This window comes from Poecilia mexicana, unplaced genomic scaffold (genome assembly GCF_051168715.1).
Source record: "Poecilia mexicana isolate PSO_F unplaced genomic scaffold, ASM5116871v1 scaffold_10, whole genome shotgun sequence".
NCBI classification, from domain to species: Eukaryota; Metazoa; Chordata; class Actinopteri; order Cyprinodontiformes; family Poeciliidae; genus Poecilia; species Poecilia mexicana.
In genome coordinates this window covers 25,620,272-25,638,425 of record NW_028263379.1, presented here as the reverse complement: position 1 = coordinate 25,638,425, position 18,154 = coordinate 25,620,272, and the positions used below count along the sequence as shown (strand labels likewise).

The 18,154-nt window shown below is 44.0% G+C and overlaps 1 protein-coding gene across 2 annotated transcripts in view; it reads left to right on the top strand.

Annotated features, from left to right (window-relative positions):
* Positions 1-18,154, top strand: part of ebf1a (EBF transcription factor 1a) — a 78,300-nt gene that overhangs the window by 33,948 nt on the left and 26,198 nt on the right. For both annotated transcript variants that reach the window (XM_088009724.1, XM_088009725.1), the window contains exons 7-10: positions 10,508-10,589; positions 11,885-12,026; positions 15,423-15,553; positions 17,376-17,502. In XM_088009724.1, the coding sequence (XP_087865850.1) occupies positions 10,508-10,589; positions 11,885-12,026; positions 15,423-15,553; positions 17,376-17,502 (482 nt within the window). The remainder of the gene's footprint in view (positions 1-10,507; positions 10,590-11,884; positions 12,027-15,422; positions 15,554-17,375; positions 17,503-18,154) is intronic.

Below are 18,154 nucleotides of genomic sequence, written 5' to 3'. Positions count from 1 at the left end.
CACAGATGTTGTTCGAAAGAGAAAACAGCCACATAAAAAACAAACAAACAAAAAAGCAGTGGAACCAATGCAAATTTAATTCATATTCCTAAAATCAGCTGAAGCATGGACACCCGTTTATCCAACTAGCTTTTCACCATTCTGAGTCGCTTTTTACAAATTCACTGTGATATGACATCTGTATCGAAAGGCAAACTATTTCTGTTAAACTTACGGGACCTCAGGCTAAAATATCCAAGCCATTAAAGTGCAGAAAGCCGACGCTGTCTGTATGTGAAACAAAATTATGTATGTGGACTAATTATTTCACTTGCATAAACATAAAAACTGTTTAAAAGGTAGACAGACCAAAAAACAGACGGAACAAGTTAGTTTTGCTACAGCATTGAAACCGACCCCCCCTCGGCCCCCAACCAATTAGAATGGTGACTTCTGAAATGCCATAATACCCATTAATTAGCAGCCTGCTATTTTCTCAGTGATTTGGCTAATTAGTCTGCAAGGCTCTACACTATGTGGACCATTATTACTGGGTTGAAGCCATGCAAACACTCTCAGATGCACACAATGGAGCTGCTGAGCAAATTCATACCTGCACTGCACAAAGCAATAATTTCACACAGCTGAGTGACCCTAATTTAGGTGACACTGTTGTAAGCTTTCATAGCAGGAGAGCAGGATGTGAGTGAAAAGCTGAAAGCAGGGAAGGGAGTCCATGAAGAGTTATATTCACAGGCTGCCCTCTCTGACTGACAGATGTATAGCCACACATCGTATAGAACGGTCATTGTAGTTTCAGCTTATGCAATCCTGTTTGGAGGCAATATTGGGTGTGTTAAACTATTTCAGGTGTCACACATTCAGACTCTGGTTCCCAAATATATATTTTACATCGGATCGATTTTGATTTCCTTTTATGATCTCACCTGGTGCAGATTTTGAAGAAAAAAGAAAAATCTCAATTGTCATCATTGCAATATTGAACAGCAATGACACTAGTTTGTGTATTCCTAACATCCTGCATCTCTTTTTCCAGTGTTTAATATCTTACTAGCAGAAAATAGCTCTCCTTCCATCTTCACTACAATAAATACAGTTCTATGTGCCAGCAACTAAAGCTTCCTACAAGTCTAAACAGTCTTCTCCTGCCTTAGAGCAAATTTGTAGCATTTAACGCAAATGGCATTTTACAAACTTTAACTGTCCTCACTTTTGCATTGGGTGGTTATTTATACAGATGCACCACCTGCTTACATTTCCCATGTAAATAATGATCGACTTCTGTGCAAATAACCTTCCAAAGCAAATGTTTCAGCTCAAAGATTATAAAGTGACATTTGCATAAAATGCTGTGTTTTTGAAATTGAAGTTGCTTTAAGGGTCTTTTCACAATTGATAGTCCTCAACACTCGATTGGGGACCAACAGTTGTTACATTTTCAGCTGGTATAGTTCACTTTCACACATGTCAAACAATCCAAACCAATTGAAAAGCCTGTTCACCTCCTCGCCTCTGGTGGCACTGCACCAAGAACAACTGAAGGAAACCTCAGAAGAACCCAGAATGCCCCGCAGTATTTCACTTCCTGCTTTTGGAGCGGTGTCCAGTCTGCTTGTCATTCACATATGCATTCAAATTGCGTCACAGTTCACTTCAGCTGAAGCGAGACCTGGGTTTTCAGGCGGACCAGAGTCCATTTTTTTGTGGTCCGTACCAGAGTTCGATTGCACATTCGCACCTCCCCAAACGAACGGGACTTTCCAGACAAACAGACTGAAGTTTGATTAAAGCGGACCAAGCAGGGCTGGGGTGCATCCATCCCAAGACAGTAGAAGTTCATTTGATCCTGGCCCCTCTCAGACTAGCTCCAGCCTCTAAGACTAAGTGATAGATAAATACTAAATTAGGCTGATAGGAGTTTTCTGCTGCATGTAAGATAATTACTGCTTATAGCCTTTTAACAGGCTTTTTAAAAGCGTGATCTATAATCTTCTGACAAGATAAAGAACAAAAGGCCTCCTCCTAGCCCTGTGTTCTGGTGAAAAACAGCGTTTCAGCTCCTTGTAATGACCTGGCATGTGCGAGTGCAGCTCTCTCCCCACTTTGACAGTCCATCAGTGTCTCCAGCCGGACAGACGGGCCACTGACACAGCACCACGAGGCCGGGAAACCTCTTCAATCACTTCCTCACTTTTTCCTGTCTGTCAGGCGACAGAAAGGCGTGATTGATTTGTTGTTTCTACCACAGCGGTAAGAGAGCGAAGTTGCATTGGAGTAAAAACAAGAACGTCTGGTTTGTGTGACAACCACTTTCAGAAGCTTTATTAATCATCGTCATCAATAACGCCGCCGTGCTGCTGGTCGTCTTGCGGCTCGCGCGCATCCACCAGGAGTGCACTCCCCGCTTCTCGCGGCGCGATGAACTTCATAAGTGTCCCATCACCACTTTAATCAAATTACTTATGAACCAAAATTGACAGTTTTCATTAATTATAAAGGATTATTCTAATTGCGATTCAAATTTATTCATTTAGAACAGAAGGCATTCAGTAATGTTTCAGGAAATTTGCATATTAAATGGAGAGAGTAGGCCATTAGCTATGCTAATGTATGCATGATTCCTTATTTTGTGATTGGTGGGCCATATGTAGCAGGCTGGGGGTGTGCAGGTGAGGAATCTAGAAGGAGCTGTAATATGTTTGATAAACACAGAGGGACGCAGGGCCAAAACATGCACATGAGCAAGTATCCACACACACACACACACACACACACACACACACACACACACACACACACACACACACACGCTGTAGGAAGCCATTCGCCTGCGTTTAAGAATCCGTCTTCCTCTTGACACACGCGCGCTTTCTGTCACACATTTTTCTCCCCTCTTTGCTTCCATATTTGTCCCTCAAGACCCCTTTAGGTGGCGAGCAACTTTTCAGCCAAGAACAAACATGGCACACTAATTAAGTTTCTGATTTCTGATCCCGCTGCATTTAGAAACATAACCTTGAGCCGGCGCGTAGTCGCAGTCACAGTTATGATTTAATGTGGTGCTTAAATGGAACAAAAAGAAAGAACTTTTGCAAGCGGCACATTCATCCCCACAATGTATGGGGCTGGTCTCGGCGTGACACGCTGCTCTTTATCAAGCTATATATAGTCGATGCATTATGCATTAAGCTTAACATGTGCTTAAATCAACACTATTCAATAAAAGTGCATCAGTCTTCAGATAAAGCGGAGAGGAGAGCGGTTAGGGTAAAAGACTGCGCAGCGATGGAACACAACCAGCGGTCACACACACCCTTCGGCTGTGCAGCGGTGTCTACCTGGCTGGTGACAGGGCCATTATTCACCGGTCATTCCCATGAGGGCAGAGTTTGGGGCTGGACAGGGGTAGCACCGCGTCGCAGCATGGCAGGACAGAGCCGGGGTGAGAGGGACCAGGACCCTTCATTACTCCTGTGGTCTGGGGGCCTGGAGCCTCTCTCCTTCCCTCTCTTTGTCTCCGTCTCCATCAGATTAATGGGCTAGGCCCGACAGAGGAAGTGTTTCAATCAGCACCGCCTGCCAAGACTGTCCATCACCCAGACAAGCTCTTATACATCATGGCTTTGATACACAGGCACACACACACACATGCACAGATGTTTATTTAGTTGCACATTTCCCCCCTGCAGTCGATGTTGCTGAGGTGCCCAATCACCGCACAGGTAGGCACGTTTTCAGGCTACAAGTTGCTAAACAAAGGTCTCCTCTTCTCAAGATGGCGAGATCTCGCCGCCGGTCTTCCCGCGCTTCCCTCAAAGATGTCTCGGCTGAATTTTGAATGATCCTTTTTGGATCAAATGGATGAAACACAATTGGTTAAGTGTCTCTGGGACTTCTGTCCCCAAGCTGAGACTGGAGCTCCAGTAGCAGGGAGAGCGAGGGGACAATCTCTTCCCCTAAGCAAGGCCTCTCTCCCCGAACTCCGAAGATGCACCGCGGATTCCACCCCCCCAACCCTTGACCCACCATCTCCCTCCCTCCAGGGTCCATTTGTTCTGAGAAATATTTAACGATGGGGACAAATTCAGCTGACAAGACATGCACACACATCACGGAGATAAAGAGGAGGATGGGACGGCGCGCGGAGTGAGCCGGGAATGAATTTTTCAGCGCATTGAGATGTTCTATTTGAATAAATCATGACACTTAAGATAGACATGAGGGCAATATAGAGGTGCCCACCACTACTTTGAGGAGGAGCACTCCAAAGGAATGAAGTGAAGTGTGTGAGCATGTTTCACTTTGTCCTTACACTTTGCTGTTTGTGATCGTCCTTTTTTTTCCCCCGTTGTTAGATATTTATTCATTTCTCAGTGTCTATCTGTTAAAGTGAGATACAAATGAATGTTTCTTTTCCAGTCTATAGATATGGATAGGGTTAGGGTTAGTTGAGTTGGTGAAGATGTGTAAAAAAAAAAAAGCCTTGAATTGAAATAAGCTGTTCTTGCAATAAAGTAAAGTTGTTGCAAATGGCAGAATGATCGCTATGAAAAAATTTAAGTTCAAGTCTGCTAGCCAGAAAATTACGCAAACATTGTCAGCATCAATTGTCCAACATGGCCATTTGAGTCTTTTCCCATAAATTATATGGAAGAAAATAAGTGGGCTGTGCTGAAAAAGAGGAGATATGATAGAAGATGTTGTTCTTGACATTGGATTTCGGTTTCTGTATTTTTTTTTTCCAGCGTGAGATAATGTCGCTTCTGTGAAAAATGTTTTTTTTTCTTTTTTTTTCTTTTTAGTGGTACCACCAAATTTGTCTGCTTTCATATCGAAAGTGGGCCACTGCAGTTTGCTCCAGCCTGGTGTCCAAGGCTGAGGACCAGACCCAGAGACAGACCTGGTTCTGGATTATTAATGTCCCCCCACTGTGGAGCCAGGGCCCCCCGCCCCCGGCCCCTATCAGTGCCCCACTGCACCCCTGGGGTCAGCCTGCATGGCTCCTGGTGCAAGGCCCCGCTCATAAATCTCCCTAAATTAGTGTGTGTGTGTGTGTGTGTGGGGGTGTGTGTGTGTGTGTGTGTGTGTGTGTATGTGTGCAGGACACGAGTGTGTGCTTCTATGCTTAAACATATACTTCTCGCTGGGAGACAGGTCACCACAAAAACAAGCCAGTCAGGCTCTCGGTTGAAGTGTCAGTGATGCATGGCGGAAAGAGCGAAAGAAAGAGTAGCCCGGAACAGCAAGAAAATGAGAAATGAAACACAGGGAGGGAGCTGGGTGGTGTGGGGAGGGGGGGGAAGCAAAGAAAATACTCAAAGCAAGAGTTTGAGGAAGAGATTTCATTCTGCTAGAATGTCACACTTCACTATACTGTCACTTTACACATGCTGACAGATATTTCCCTTAATGTACCCTAATGCTTAATTGCCAAAGTGCAGGAGTGTCTCTCCTTCTACCTGCCTGGATCGGTTCAACATGTCCCGCGGTGCTAACAGGCACGGGGAAGTGCTGTTGTGTCACTTAGTTAACCCTCGAGACAAATGGCTCCCCTCCGGAGCACAGTGAATTACACACCTCATGAAGCATATTAGGAGCCAGACACAGAGCGTATCTCGTGGAGATGATCTGTACAGCTGAAATGGATGGCAGGAGAAAAGAGGGCTGAGTTACAGCATCAACTGTGCCAGGGTTTTTTCTTCTTCTTCTTCTTTTTATTCTTACAGCGCATCAGAACAAAATTAACAGAGCGAGGGAGGAGGGTGGGAAATAAATAACGACTCAAAGCCGTTTTTCTGAAGTCATCCATGTTGAATTTGACAAGGAAAACAACTCCTTTCCTCATTTGTGGCTAATGTAGGAAAATTATTAGAAAATATAACAGAATTGTCCCTCGGAGGCTTCCGTGCTGTTAGCTAATCGCTTAGACGATCTTTATCACTGCAGTAATATTATTTAGATGCTACAGGGATTACTTAAAAGTTGTGTTATAATTGCTTTCCTTGTTTTGTTTTGCATGGGCAGGGGGGTGATTTTGTGTTTAATTGCTCCAAAGTGACAAATAATGCCGGTTATGATATGATGAAAGTGTGAGATCATTAAATTACCACGGCGACCGGCTGCGTTTGCTTTTTTTTTTTATAATTTTTTTTTTTTTTTCCCGCTGTTGCAAATTTACGCCACGAGGCTAGAAGAGGCCAAGCAGTTATTTACACAAATTCACTTCCGCAGCCATTTCTGGATTTGAGGGGTAATTACGAGAGAGCGAAATGGTTTTATTTCATTTAATCCAGCCGGTGCAGCAATTTGCACCAGTAATATCTGCCTGCACGGGTTTAACAGCTCGAAAGCAGCGAGACTTTCAAATGCAAAGAAGAAGTGGGAATAATTGAAGCAAGGATGAGGAAATACGCCAGTGTAAAGAACAAAGTGAAAATAAAAAAAAACTTTAAGCCTTAATACTTGGAAACACATTCTGGAGAAAATAAGAACAAAAAAGAGTTGGGGAAAAAAAAAAGATTTTCTTTATTCGATACTTATCAACCAAATTCTGTGTTTATGTGGTTGTAATTGTGCAAAAGTTTTTTGAAACTATTTTTGTCTGCTTGAGAAAGTGTTCAAACAGACTGAACTTTTCCCCCTTTTTTTTAATATTACAACTTCCCAATAAAAATGCAGCTTCAGAGCATTTTTATTGGGAATTGATGTGATAGACAAGAAGCACATAATAGAGAAGTAGAACAAAAAGGATATACGGTTATTAAAATATCTACATTTCATTGCATTGCAGCTCTTTTCAAATACGTCTCCACTGTCTTTGCCCAATAACGAGTGCTTGTAAACATCGATTTTCTAAATGCTCGATTGGATTTTGCTGCAGACTTTGATTGAGCCTTTCAGAGTAATGAATTTGCTCTGATCTGATCAATTCTGTGTCTTTACGCCGAGGGTTTTTTTGCCCCGTTGTAGGTTGAACCTTCGATCTTTTGCCATGTTTTGATCTCCGTCAATCATTCCATCAACTCTGACCAGCTTCTCTGTCTTTGCTGAAGAAAAACCTCCCCACAGAGACCGTGTTCAGGTATGATGTGCAGTGGTATTAAGCCCATAAATTTCAGTGTGGGTCTCATCTGAAAAGAACGTCTTCCTCTAGAATCACCAAGGACCTACCAATTGCAAAATCTAGATTTTTTTTTATAGCTATAAGATCAAAGTTGTCTGAATACAAGTGGATGAAACTCTACAGATGTTTTTTCGTCAGAAAAAAAATATATTTTTTGAGTTGGTAAGGTGAGACAGAGCCAAAAAAAAAGTAAAGTGGGATGGAGGCCTTCACAAGGGAGAGCAAATTAAGCATATTGAGTGAGTGCAATGACAAAATGAGAATGAAAAAAAAAACATTGGCTTTGCACAGCGTTCAGCACTCTGTCACATGTCTCAGTGATTTAGCTGCTCATAAGCTCATAGGGGATTTGGTGACAACAAAACCTGGGCCTTTTTGTTATCACCACTTCCTCATCTGGCTCTGAAATCGAGTCATTTTGTGTAAACAGGTGATTCCTACTCTCGCACCACAGGGAGGTTCTGATTGACTTTTGTGAAACTGATTGCCCATTTGCCTTGTTCAGTTAATTAACAAAAAGCAGCAAAAAATACAACAATTACTGGGCACTGAACCGAGCACCGGATAGAATCCCGGGCTTTTGTCGGCTATCTGCACATATTTACTCGTCAGCTGTCAATCAGATTATCCTTAAATCCGTATGGTAATCTCTTTGCTGTTACGCATCAGCGCACATTGCTCCTTTATCCCGACTTCATCACACAGAAGCACTCGCTGATGATCTCAGAAGTGGAAAGTTAAAAGTGAAAGTCATAATTTCGGTGATTTGATTTGAACCGCTCATCCAAAATAAACAAAAGAATAGGTTCACTTTTTTTTTTTTTTTTTTTTTTTTTGGAGATGGATGGTCTATCCAAAGTCCAGACTAAATCTGACAGAAAATCTGTGGATAAAGGATTGTGAACAAGTGATGTTCTCTCTTAAGGCAGGAAAGCATGGACAAGTGTTTTCAGGTAGCGATGCCAAAGACTTAATGTTGAAATTAAATCAAACAAATCAGTGAAGTATTTGTTTAATACTTAACTGACCTTGCTAACGTAGCGATTTAATATGTTTTCTCTCTGATTTGTTTTCCGTTGAATGTCAAATTAATCGTGCAAATACGACCTGAAATGATTAACCACGACCTCAATCTTTTATACCAGAACATTAGGGCATGCACACATAAGGGGATGTTAAAAAGACAAAACTATCAGACGGACCTGGTGTGTTTCCTTCACCTTTATCCTCTCATGGGTCTCATCCCAACTCCTCTTCCAAATGTAACCCTCTGATTCCATCACCTCTGACTCAAGTGACCCTAACTCTCTTCCCTCCACTTATCCATCTTTCCATCCATCATGGATGCCTGGGCAAAGGAGCAGGAGGGCCGTTGAGGGAAACAAGCGGAATCGATGAATTAAACAGGAGGTGCAGCGAGGAAGGTGGAGTATGTCGGACAAGTGGATGTGGTCCACAGCTGTCTGTTAGGCTGCTCTCTGACCTTGAGGAGATAAGAAAGTTGGGAGACCCTCGGTCCGCGGGGTCTAACAGCATGCTGGAGGAAAAAGAAAAAAAAAAAAAAAACATCTCTCCACTTCATGAATTATTGAGATATTGGCCCACAGCTTCTAAAATATACAGGAGGGTGGTCTGTCTCTCCTTTCGGATTTCACGTACTGTCTGCTTCGTCCTTCTGTCTATCTTTCAATCGGTTTCTCCTTTCACTTTCTGCGCCATTTCTTTCCCTCTCCCCCTAACACACCCACCCTTCCCTGTCTCATTCAGATATGGCCTCTTGTGCAAGTACGATTATAAATCACAACAGAAATAAAAAAAAATAAAAAAGAAGCCAAAGGAAAGAAAAAAAGAGGGGGGGGGACATAAAGCATTAGAGTAAAGAGTTTGTTATTGAGATCATAGCAGGCTTTTTCTTCTCCAGTCAAGGAGGAGCATCCACCACCAGCCAGCTGTCATGCATTTAAAACTTGTCGGGGAATAACCGCGAGTTCTTGTGTTACATCAGATGCTTGTAATGCACACAGCAGTAGGCCGGCCTCTCGAAATGAGACATAACTCTGCTACGTCCATTTATCTTCTTCTTTTTTTGTTAGTTTTTTTTTTCTTTCTTTTTTTCCTAAGACTAGATGAAGCAATTGTCCAGGGCGCTGTGTTTTTCCTGACATGCCTGCGTGCGTGCGTGTGTGTGTGTGTTTGTGTGTGCGTGCGTGCGTGCGTGTGTGTGTGTGTGTGTGTGTGTGTGCGCTCGATTATATCCGAGTAGCTTGGCTCCAAACGCGCTGCCCAGTGCAGAATCGTAGCCATAACAAATGAACAGAGGGGAGAAAATAAGACATATGAAAGAAAAGCTGAGCAAAGGAGTGATTCTCTCTCTGGCTGCTGGAGATCTGTATTGTAAGCAGTTTCAGCTGTCAGCACTTCTTTGAGCTACCTCAAAGGGGGGAGAAGGAGGAGGAAGAGGAAGGGGGAGGAAGGGGTGGGAAATGTAGTTTTATACCCCCCGCCCCACCTCTATTTCCCCTTCTTCCCCCTGTTTTAGGGTTCCTGTTTATTTGTACACAGTGCTGTTTATTTTTGCGGTTCATTTGATTTTCTTTTTTTTTTTTTTTCGTCATGGAGCCAGACAGCCAGCGCAGAAGGCTGAATGAGGAGATGTACAATACTGCAGTTTCACTTACAGAAGAAGTTGTCAGGTCTCAAGCCTCGGGGTGGGGCGAGGGAATAAATTGTCAGACGCCCCCCACCCACCCACCACTGCCCCCACTCCTCTTTTTCTGCTTTCCAGACCAGACCGCCCTCCCTCACACCCCGCCTCCCCTTCCACCCCATCTACAACCCCAACTCTCCCCTGTACTCCTCCCCTCCCTCATTAAGTATTGATGTGGGTAGCCATACTTGCCATCTCAGCCTATTAATAATGCATGGCAGGTGCTGTTGATGTGGTCTCTCACACTGAGATTGAGAGAGGCAGGAGCGGCAACACTGTGTGCTGCAGAGTAGCTACAGCTCAACCTCCGTCACACGGCTGTGCAAAGCCTGAGGACCGGTGGGGGTGATGAGGTGTGTGTGTGGGGGGCGGGGGGGCACATCTGCCCCGGTGAGTTTACGGCGAGCCGTGACAGACGCTCGGCGATTTGATACACAAGGTTGCGTCTAAGTCACTGCCTCTGCGAAGGTTTTACTGAGGAATAACTGCGCTTGTCACCAGCAGCTGACGGAGGAGTGTCAGATGGAGCGAGAGCCCCGTCTGCCTCTAGTTTTATCTGTGTTTTGTCATTCATCAGTGGCATCTCTTTTAAGGACTCGCAGGTAGTCTTTCGACGGCTCGTCTGATCTTTCCCTCTCTCTCTCTCTCTCTCTGTCTCTCTCCTCGTGCGCGCGCAGGTTCTTCCTCAAGTTCTTCCTGAAGTGCAACCAGAACTGCCTGAAGAACGCAGGGAACCCTCGAGACATGAGGCGTTTTCAGGTGACCGACCGCTTTCTGCACTCACTCAGGATGCAACGGGCTTCACAGTGACTGTGTGGCAGACACAAGAAGCATTTGATGTCCTGTTGTAGAACACCGTAAAACACTATGCTCCAACAGAACGCTGCAAGCGAGGCGTGCAAAGCGTCTCTTCCGAGGAAAGTTGAAAATGCACGATGAACTAATTTTTCATACACCTTGAAAGTTTACACTTCTTTTCCCCCCCCCCCTTCACAATCAGAATCATTAGTGCATTTTAGTGGGATCAGTTCAGATTTGGACATCATTGCACAGTGGAAGACAAATAATACTTTAAATTTTAAATATCTGGCATGATTTTAGCCCCGTTTATCCGGATACCCCCCATGTGAAATCCAGAGCACAAATTGCAGCTAAAAGTCAACAAATTAGTAAACAAGACCTTCATTATTGTTACTTAATTTTGTTATAAATACATCTGCACTCTTATAAAATAAAGAGGATTCATTAGAGAGCATTTGTGAAAGAACATAGTTATGAAGACCATGACACATGCGAGTCAGGACAACCGCTTGCAAGCACTCCCAAAACTCCAAAAACATCACCTTTATGGAAGAGTGGCAAGAAGAAAGTGTTTGTTAAAATGAATGCCAAAAGAAGTCCTGTTATGGATGGACAGACGGATGGAGGGAGCTAAATACAGAACGATACTGGAGTAAATCCTGATAGGGTTCAGCATCCAAAAGCATCCTCATGTGTTGAAGAGGCCAATAAGTCCAGGTTTAAATCTAAGTGTAAAGTTAAAGTAAGACTTGAAGACTGATGCTCACAAAGTCTTTCAATCCAATTTGGCTGATTTTAAGCTATTTTGCAAATAAGAACGGGCAAACCCTAATGTCTCCATGTCAAAACTTGTCATACGTGACAAACATGCAGCTTTAATTGCAGCAAAAGTTAGCTCCACAAAGTAACTATAAGTTCATTAGCCACTCTTTTCAGAGCTTTTGTTGTAAAAATGTTGAAAACTGGGTTTGATTTTCCTTCCGCTTCACAAGTCCACTAGTTTGTGTTTGCCCATCTCATGAAACCCTCATGAAGGGGTAAAAGCATCATCAGATAGCTCGAAGTGGTCACAGCCTTTCTATGTTATTAACTGGTTATTTGGTTATTGACTTGCTTAAAAACCTAAATTTCAGGGGGAAAAGACATCTTCATGCAGTCTGCAGTTGATCCTATAGATAATGTTGAAGTTGTAATGAGCTGCTTTCAAAAGTTTTCAGCGGTTGTCTTGTTTTCCTTGGCCTCCCTTCTCTCAGGTGGTTGTGTCTACTACGGTGAGCGTCGAGGGCCACGTCCTGGCCGTGTCTGACAACATGTTTGTGCACAACAACTCCAAACACGGTCGGCGGGCTCGACGTTTGGACCCCTCGGAAGGAACTCCGTCCTACCTGGAACACGGTATTTAAAATAAAAGAAAAAACTCCTTCCTTTGCCTTTCCCTTCTTTCTTTCCTTTTCCTCCTCTCTCATCCTCTTCCTCCCCTTTAAAAAAAAATCCAGCTCCACTTTCAACCCCCTCTTTCCCTTTCTCCCCTCTCATCTCCTCAATGCCTTAAACATGTGCTTTCTTTCTTATCTTCATCCTGTTTCCTCCTGGATTTCACTTTCCTCTCTTCTAACTGGAGCTAAGGAGCGAGTGGAAACACGCGAGAGTCTCTTGTCTCTCCCATGTGGCCTGCTCCCCTCAGGTCTGCGCCTCTGGGCCTTCTACTCTGCCTCACATAAGCACTATGTGTCTTATGAGGTCTGTTCTGCTTAAAGCCAACACTGGCTTTATTTCCTTGGAGACCTGCTTTTATCCTCTAGCCCTCCATCACTCTCCATCCCTCAGGTTTTCAAGCCAGCACACCCATAACAAAAAAAAAGAGAGAAAAAAAAAACCAGCACACACACACACACACGCACACACACACACACACACACACACGCACGCCCGCACTCACAGTCAAACCCAAACCTTTAATACTTCATAATGACATGTGCGTATGATTTAGGAGGCTGCACTGATTCCCAAGTCCCTAATCCAGTTATTTTCTCATTTCGATTTCCCAGACATTAAATAAGAGAAACATATTTTTTTCTCTTCTTTGAGGAAAGTCAACCTAAGGGATGATAATGACGACAAAACTAAGAAGGGATTTAAATGACCGCCTGGAGTAGATTGAGTTACGATTGAATGCCACGGTTAAGTCTTTCTGATGACTGTCCTCCGGAGACAAAGTGGACCACTTGGCCCCCCTCCGTTGCCCGGTCTCACAGTCGATTAGAAAAGTTCGCAAAGACGAGACATGTTGGAGGCGTCGGATCTCGCACCGAAAGCGGAACGCGCCACCGTAACAGATGTCGCCTCCGTTAAGAGAGATTTGTTTGGGAATTTCCTCACCTCTGACTTTTTTTCTTTTTCCCCGTTCCTCCCGTTGAGAGGGAGTCTGAAGGAAGACAAAACGGAGCGAAAGTACAGAACAGAGAGGTGTAGAAAAAGGCGGCTCGCAGTTTCCATGAAAGGAAGAGGCAGGAGTGTATCAAAAAGAAGAGATGAAAAGATACAAAGCAGTGCGATCCCAGTGCCGCATATGTGTGGCGGATCCGTGACTTTGGGGCCCATTTCAAGCAGTAATAGATGAGCAGCCCATAGAGTCGAACAGATGGCACCGAGGAACACCCCAAAGTATAATCCTATCACATGGATTCACGTTCCACCATCTGGTTAATCCACACACACACACACACACACACACACACACACACACACACACACGTAAAAAGAAAGTGCACACACACACATGCACACCGAGGGCACATAATATCAGCGGCTGTGAAAGGGGAGGCATCTCAGGGCCGTGATTACGGCCACAGATTGCTGCTCGGCAAACGCTGATCTCTGCGGGCGTATCAGGGGGCTAAATATCACTCCAGCTTGTTGGGGAGGATCAACAGAACAGGGAGTCAGGCAAAGAGCAAAGGCAGGGCTGTGAGGGAGGGAAAAAAAAGTCAGCCTAGTCTAAAGTGGATTATGCCGCTTTGCAGAATTACAACATGTCTGACAAGCTGCATATCTGTTAAGGAGAGGAGATTTAGATTATATAAACATGTATTTTTTTTTCTCCCCTCCTCTCAGTGCCGATCTTTTCTTCAATCACATTCAGTAATCTCCGAGTCCACAGCATGGACAGATAAGGTCCGAAAGCAAATAGAGGAGAAGCTACTGAAACCATTGTGACGGTAACGGCACTTTGCAGATGTAACATTTTGTAATGTCACAACCGCAGACTTCTTTTTATTTTTTTCTGGTGAGGGGGGATACTTGATGGAGCAACGCCAACTCATGCGTAGTTGTGAAGTGGAAGAGAAATGTTTTCAGAAGTAAAAAAGAGTGGCGTGCTTATGGTTACTGTCAGTTTGTTTCGCAGCTGCTACGTCTGCAAGTTTCTGCAGATCCACAGACTGAAATAAAAGCCCAATATTCTTTGCAAAATGCCAAGCTCTGTGGATCTGAATGAGTCTGCGCTCGTCTTTTTTTTTAAAAGTCTTGACACAATTTAATAGAGATCTGTACTTTGACTTGGCCACTCCAACGCATAACTTTGGCTCCTGTTTTGAGTTGTTTTCCTGCTGGAAGGTGAATCTTTTCCCAGAGAGTCAAGACTTCTGTATTCTCTAAAAGGTTTTATTAAAGCATTGCCTTCTGGTTTTGCTTCAGCCTTTTTTCCACCAACTCCAGCTTTCCTGTCCCTGCTGAAGAAAAGCATCCATGCAGCATAATGCCATCGCCACATGAAGACATCTGGTCTACTTTAACCAGAGTACCTTCTATAATGTGTTTGTTTTGTCCCCTGCATGGATTTCTTTCAACAAAAGCCTCCTTCATGCTATTCTTCCATAAAGGATGTGTTATCCTGTCAACAAGTTCTTCCTCCGGTGCTGTCGGTGTCTGAATCTCCTTCAGGGTTACCGCGGGCTTCTGTTAGCTTAGCTGAACGGCCAGTAAGGTTGCTTTGTTCCTTTAAACCTCAAAGGTCTTCATAAGTACATAGTCAGAAGAAACTTTTTTGTTTTCCTACTGAAAAGGTGAAACCATATATCATTTCCCTTCCAGTCTACAATTACGCATAACTTTCACCGGCCTAAAATAACCATAAAATACATTTGTTTCTACTTTCATTACAACTAAATGGGACACAGTTCAAGCAGTCTGAATACTTTTGTGCACGTTCTTGCAAGGGGAAACTCGCACACCGTACGAATCGGCAACATTTATGCCAACAGGAGCGTGTGTTCAGAGAGGCTCCACCGGCCAGGAGATGGAAACTGACACACAGTTATGTTGCACACACAGCGGAGCGAGAGCTAAGTGTTTGGTTAATGAAGGCAGAGGTATTCAGGGGGCACAGCTACTGTTGGCTCTGCTCTGCTCCCCGGTCGCGTGCCCTTTGATCAGACACTGAGCACACCTGACATTTACACGCCCGCACGCTTTGCCACGTGTCATAAAAACAAGCGCACCACCGCTGCCCTCACACGCAGGGCAGAGGTGATGTTTAATAACGGGGTGCGTATAATCACTCTGATTAGAATTCCACGTCCACGCCCCGACCCCTGGGAGAGGGCCGAGGGGTGATCTGTGTGTGTCTGAGAGTGTGTGAAAGACGATGGAGAGAGAGAAAGAGAGAGAGAGAGAAAGAGAGAGAGGAGGACAATGCATGGCACCGGTGGCAGAAACCTTTCTGATCTTTTGTTTTCGGTCTGTTAGAATCTAATCTGTGATGTGGGAATTTTTTTTTTTGTTGTTTTCCAGCAACCCCCAGCATCAAAGCCATCAGTCCCAGTGAAGGCTGGACAACAGGGGGCGCAACGGTCATCATCATCGGAGACAACTTCTTCGATGGCCTCCAAGTCATTTTTGGAACAATGCTTGTCTGGAGTGAGGTGAGTTACCTGTTTCACACTTCACCTGTCATTACAAAAATATATTGCACTTAAATAATATCACACTGAAGCATTTTTCTTTTTTTTTTAATTTGAGAATATTTACTTGGCAGATTTACGTAGCATCCCACATAAGAAAATATTTTTTACAGTTATTTTATGGGAAAGGTGCTGAGATTAATCTTAGAGCAAATATGAGATTTATCCGTCACTGTTTAAGTTGATAAACATTTATATGTTAACTAAAGGCTTCCTTCTAGAAATGGATTTGTTGGATTTATTAATTTGTTACTAAAGTATTTTTATTGCTGAACCACACAATTTATTTTTCCTCTCTTTAAATAGACATCAACACATTTAAGAGGAAAACAATAAGCGTGGAATCAGCTCCAAAAATATCCAAATCTGTTTTACCTTAATCCCAAGAGATCATAAAAATCTGACTTGAAGCAGTAGATAGAAATCAAGTAATTTAAAATATTGCAGAATAAGATGATGGACATTATGCATTGGTAAGATTACCCTTTTTTGGTGTATTTCACAGAAAATTTGAATTTCCAAGCCAGTAATTTTAGCTGTGTCAAAGTTCTTTATTTGCGATTAGTGATAATTTTACATGCAGTCATTCTGCTAACGCACTACTGCTGAGAACAGATAAAAATAAGTCTTTGCTTGTCGTTGACTTTGACTATGTGGGAGAAAAACAAACACCGACAACTTGAATATTGAAAGAACCAATCAAGAAACACTAACAAAACGATTAATAAGCAATTAAAAGCAATAAGTAACTTCAAACTGTAAGTACTTTTCACATCCATTTTAAAATCTGAGCAGCAGGCTGCAGTCTGCGCCGCTCTCTGTTCACTTCCTTCCTTCCTTACCTGCCATCTATTAGGCTGCGTTTGAAAGAACGCTTTCTTGAAACGCGTGTGCACGCCGCGCAGGACGAATCCCTTTGTAAGGAGCATCTGCCACATGACTAAAATGTAAATGCAGTGTATGTGTAAAAACTGAAGGTCAGCAAGGCAGAGCAGCTAAACAGCTTTCTCTTTAGTAAAGGAATAATTCTATAAAAAGCTCCTATATTGTCTCGCTGAGGGGGTGAGTTTGGGAGGGACGTGGGGGAGGCGGGTTGCAGACAATGGTGGAATGAAAGCCTGGCTAAGTGAGGAATGAAAGGGACAGTTAAGAGCAACGCACACATGCATCCACATGCTTAAAGTGCTGGCAGCGGCACTGATAGCTTTTGAGCGCTCCTAGCGTTTGAGTGCTAGCTCGCTGCAGAGAACCAGCCCTCAATGAGGTCTCATCTGCGCTTTGTCATGATACCGTTTCCTTCAAAGACCCTTCAGAATGCACACGTGCATGCGACGCGAGCCTCACTAAGTGAGCCTTTTTGTGCTTTCATGTGGCTAACGGCGGCTGGATGGCTTCAGCTGACAGACACAGAGACGGGGCCAGTGGGGACAAGCATATTATGCACTTACTTAAGCTGTTCAATAGGTGCGAGCAGAGGAAAAAGTGTGTTTTATTCATAAACAGATAACAGCTTTTGAATCCTTATTACATAGCCCATGTCAGCGCTGATAACCATCCTAAGCCTCACAGTGACATTGCCTTGGGCTATGAGGCCACCTGAGGGCTTTGGCGCTAACACATCATTTTCAGGCTTATTATACCGGAAAAAAAACAAAACAAAAAAAAAAACAGTCAAAGCTGCAAAACAAGAGGGGCTCAGACAATCCAAGAGTACTCCCAGGAGCGGCTGGTAAGATATGAAGTTTCATTTCATTAACCCCCCTCCCTTCTGCCCTCTCTGTAGTTGATCACTCCCCACGCCATCCGTGTGCAGACCCCGCCCAGGCACATCCCAGGGGTGGTGGAAGTCACGCTGTCCTACAAATCGAAACAGTTCTGCAAAGGCACACCTGGACGCTTCATCTACACAGGTACCACTGATGCACTAACGACAACGACACCAGGCCGCAGCGCAATAACGCGGTCGACCAACGCCGCATCCTGCCTGCATCCGGGATTTAACTCGTGGCGGAACGACGAGGCGCAATCAGATAAACCGTGTTCCCACGCGGGCTTATTTTAGACACACTCCTTTTGGCCGTATCTGCTGAAACTGTCGAGGTTGTGCATTTTATGTGCTTTCGCCGTGCTGAGAAGAAAAACATGCACGCTAGACAATTCAAAGTTCAATAAGGCGACTCGATAATTCAGTGAAAAGAAAAAAGCCTGCTGATCTGACGAGAAAAGGAATTTTCCCTCTTTTATGAAGCAAGCGAAGGTCAGGGGGGAGGTTTAACCTTTTGATTAGTGGGATTATCAAGAATTAACCCCCGTCGAAGACGGGATTCAGAAAAAACGGAAGCAGTTTCACGCCGTTTTTTTTTTTTTTTTTTTTATCGGCAGGGGTGCAAAAAGCTTTGGTGTTGCGTTGAAAAATGTAGCAGTGCGGTGAGAGAGCGGCGGGAAGGAGCGAATGTGAAGCAGTGATTAACCAGTGCGAGGCCGCAGGTCCTCTGGGGAGCCCGCGAATCACATAAATCTGTCTGTAATCTCAACCACTGATAGACTTAGGCACTAAGCCCC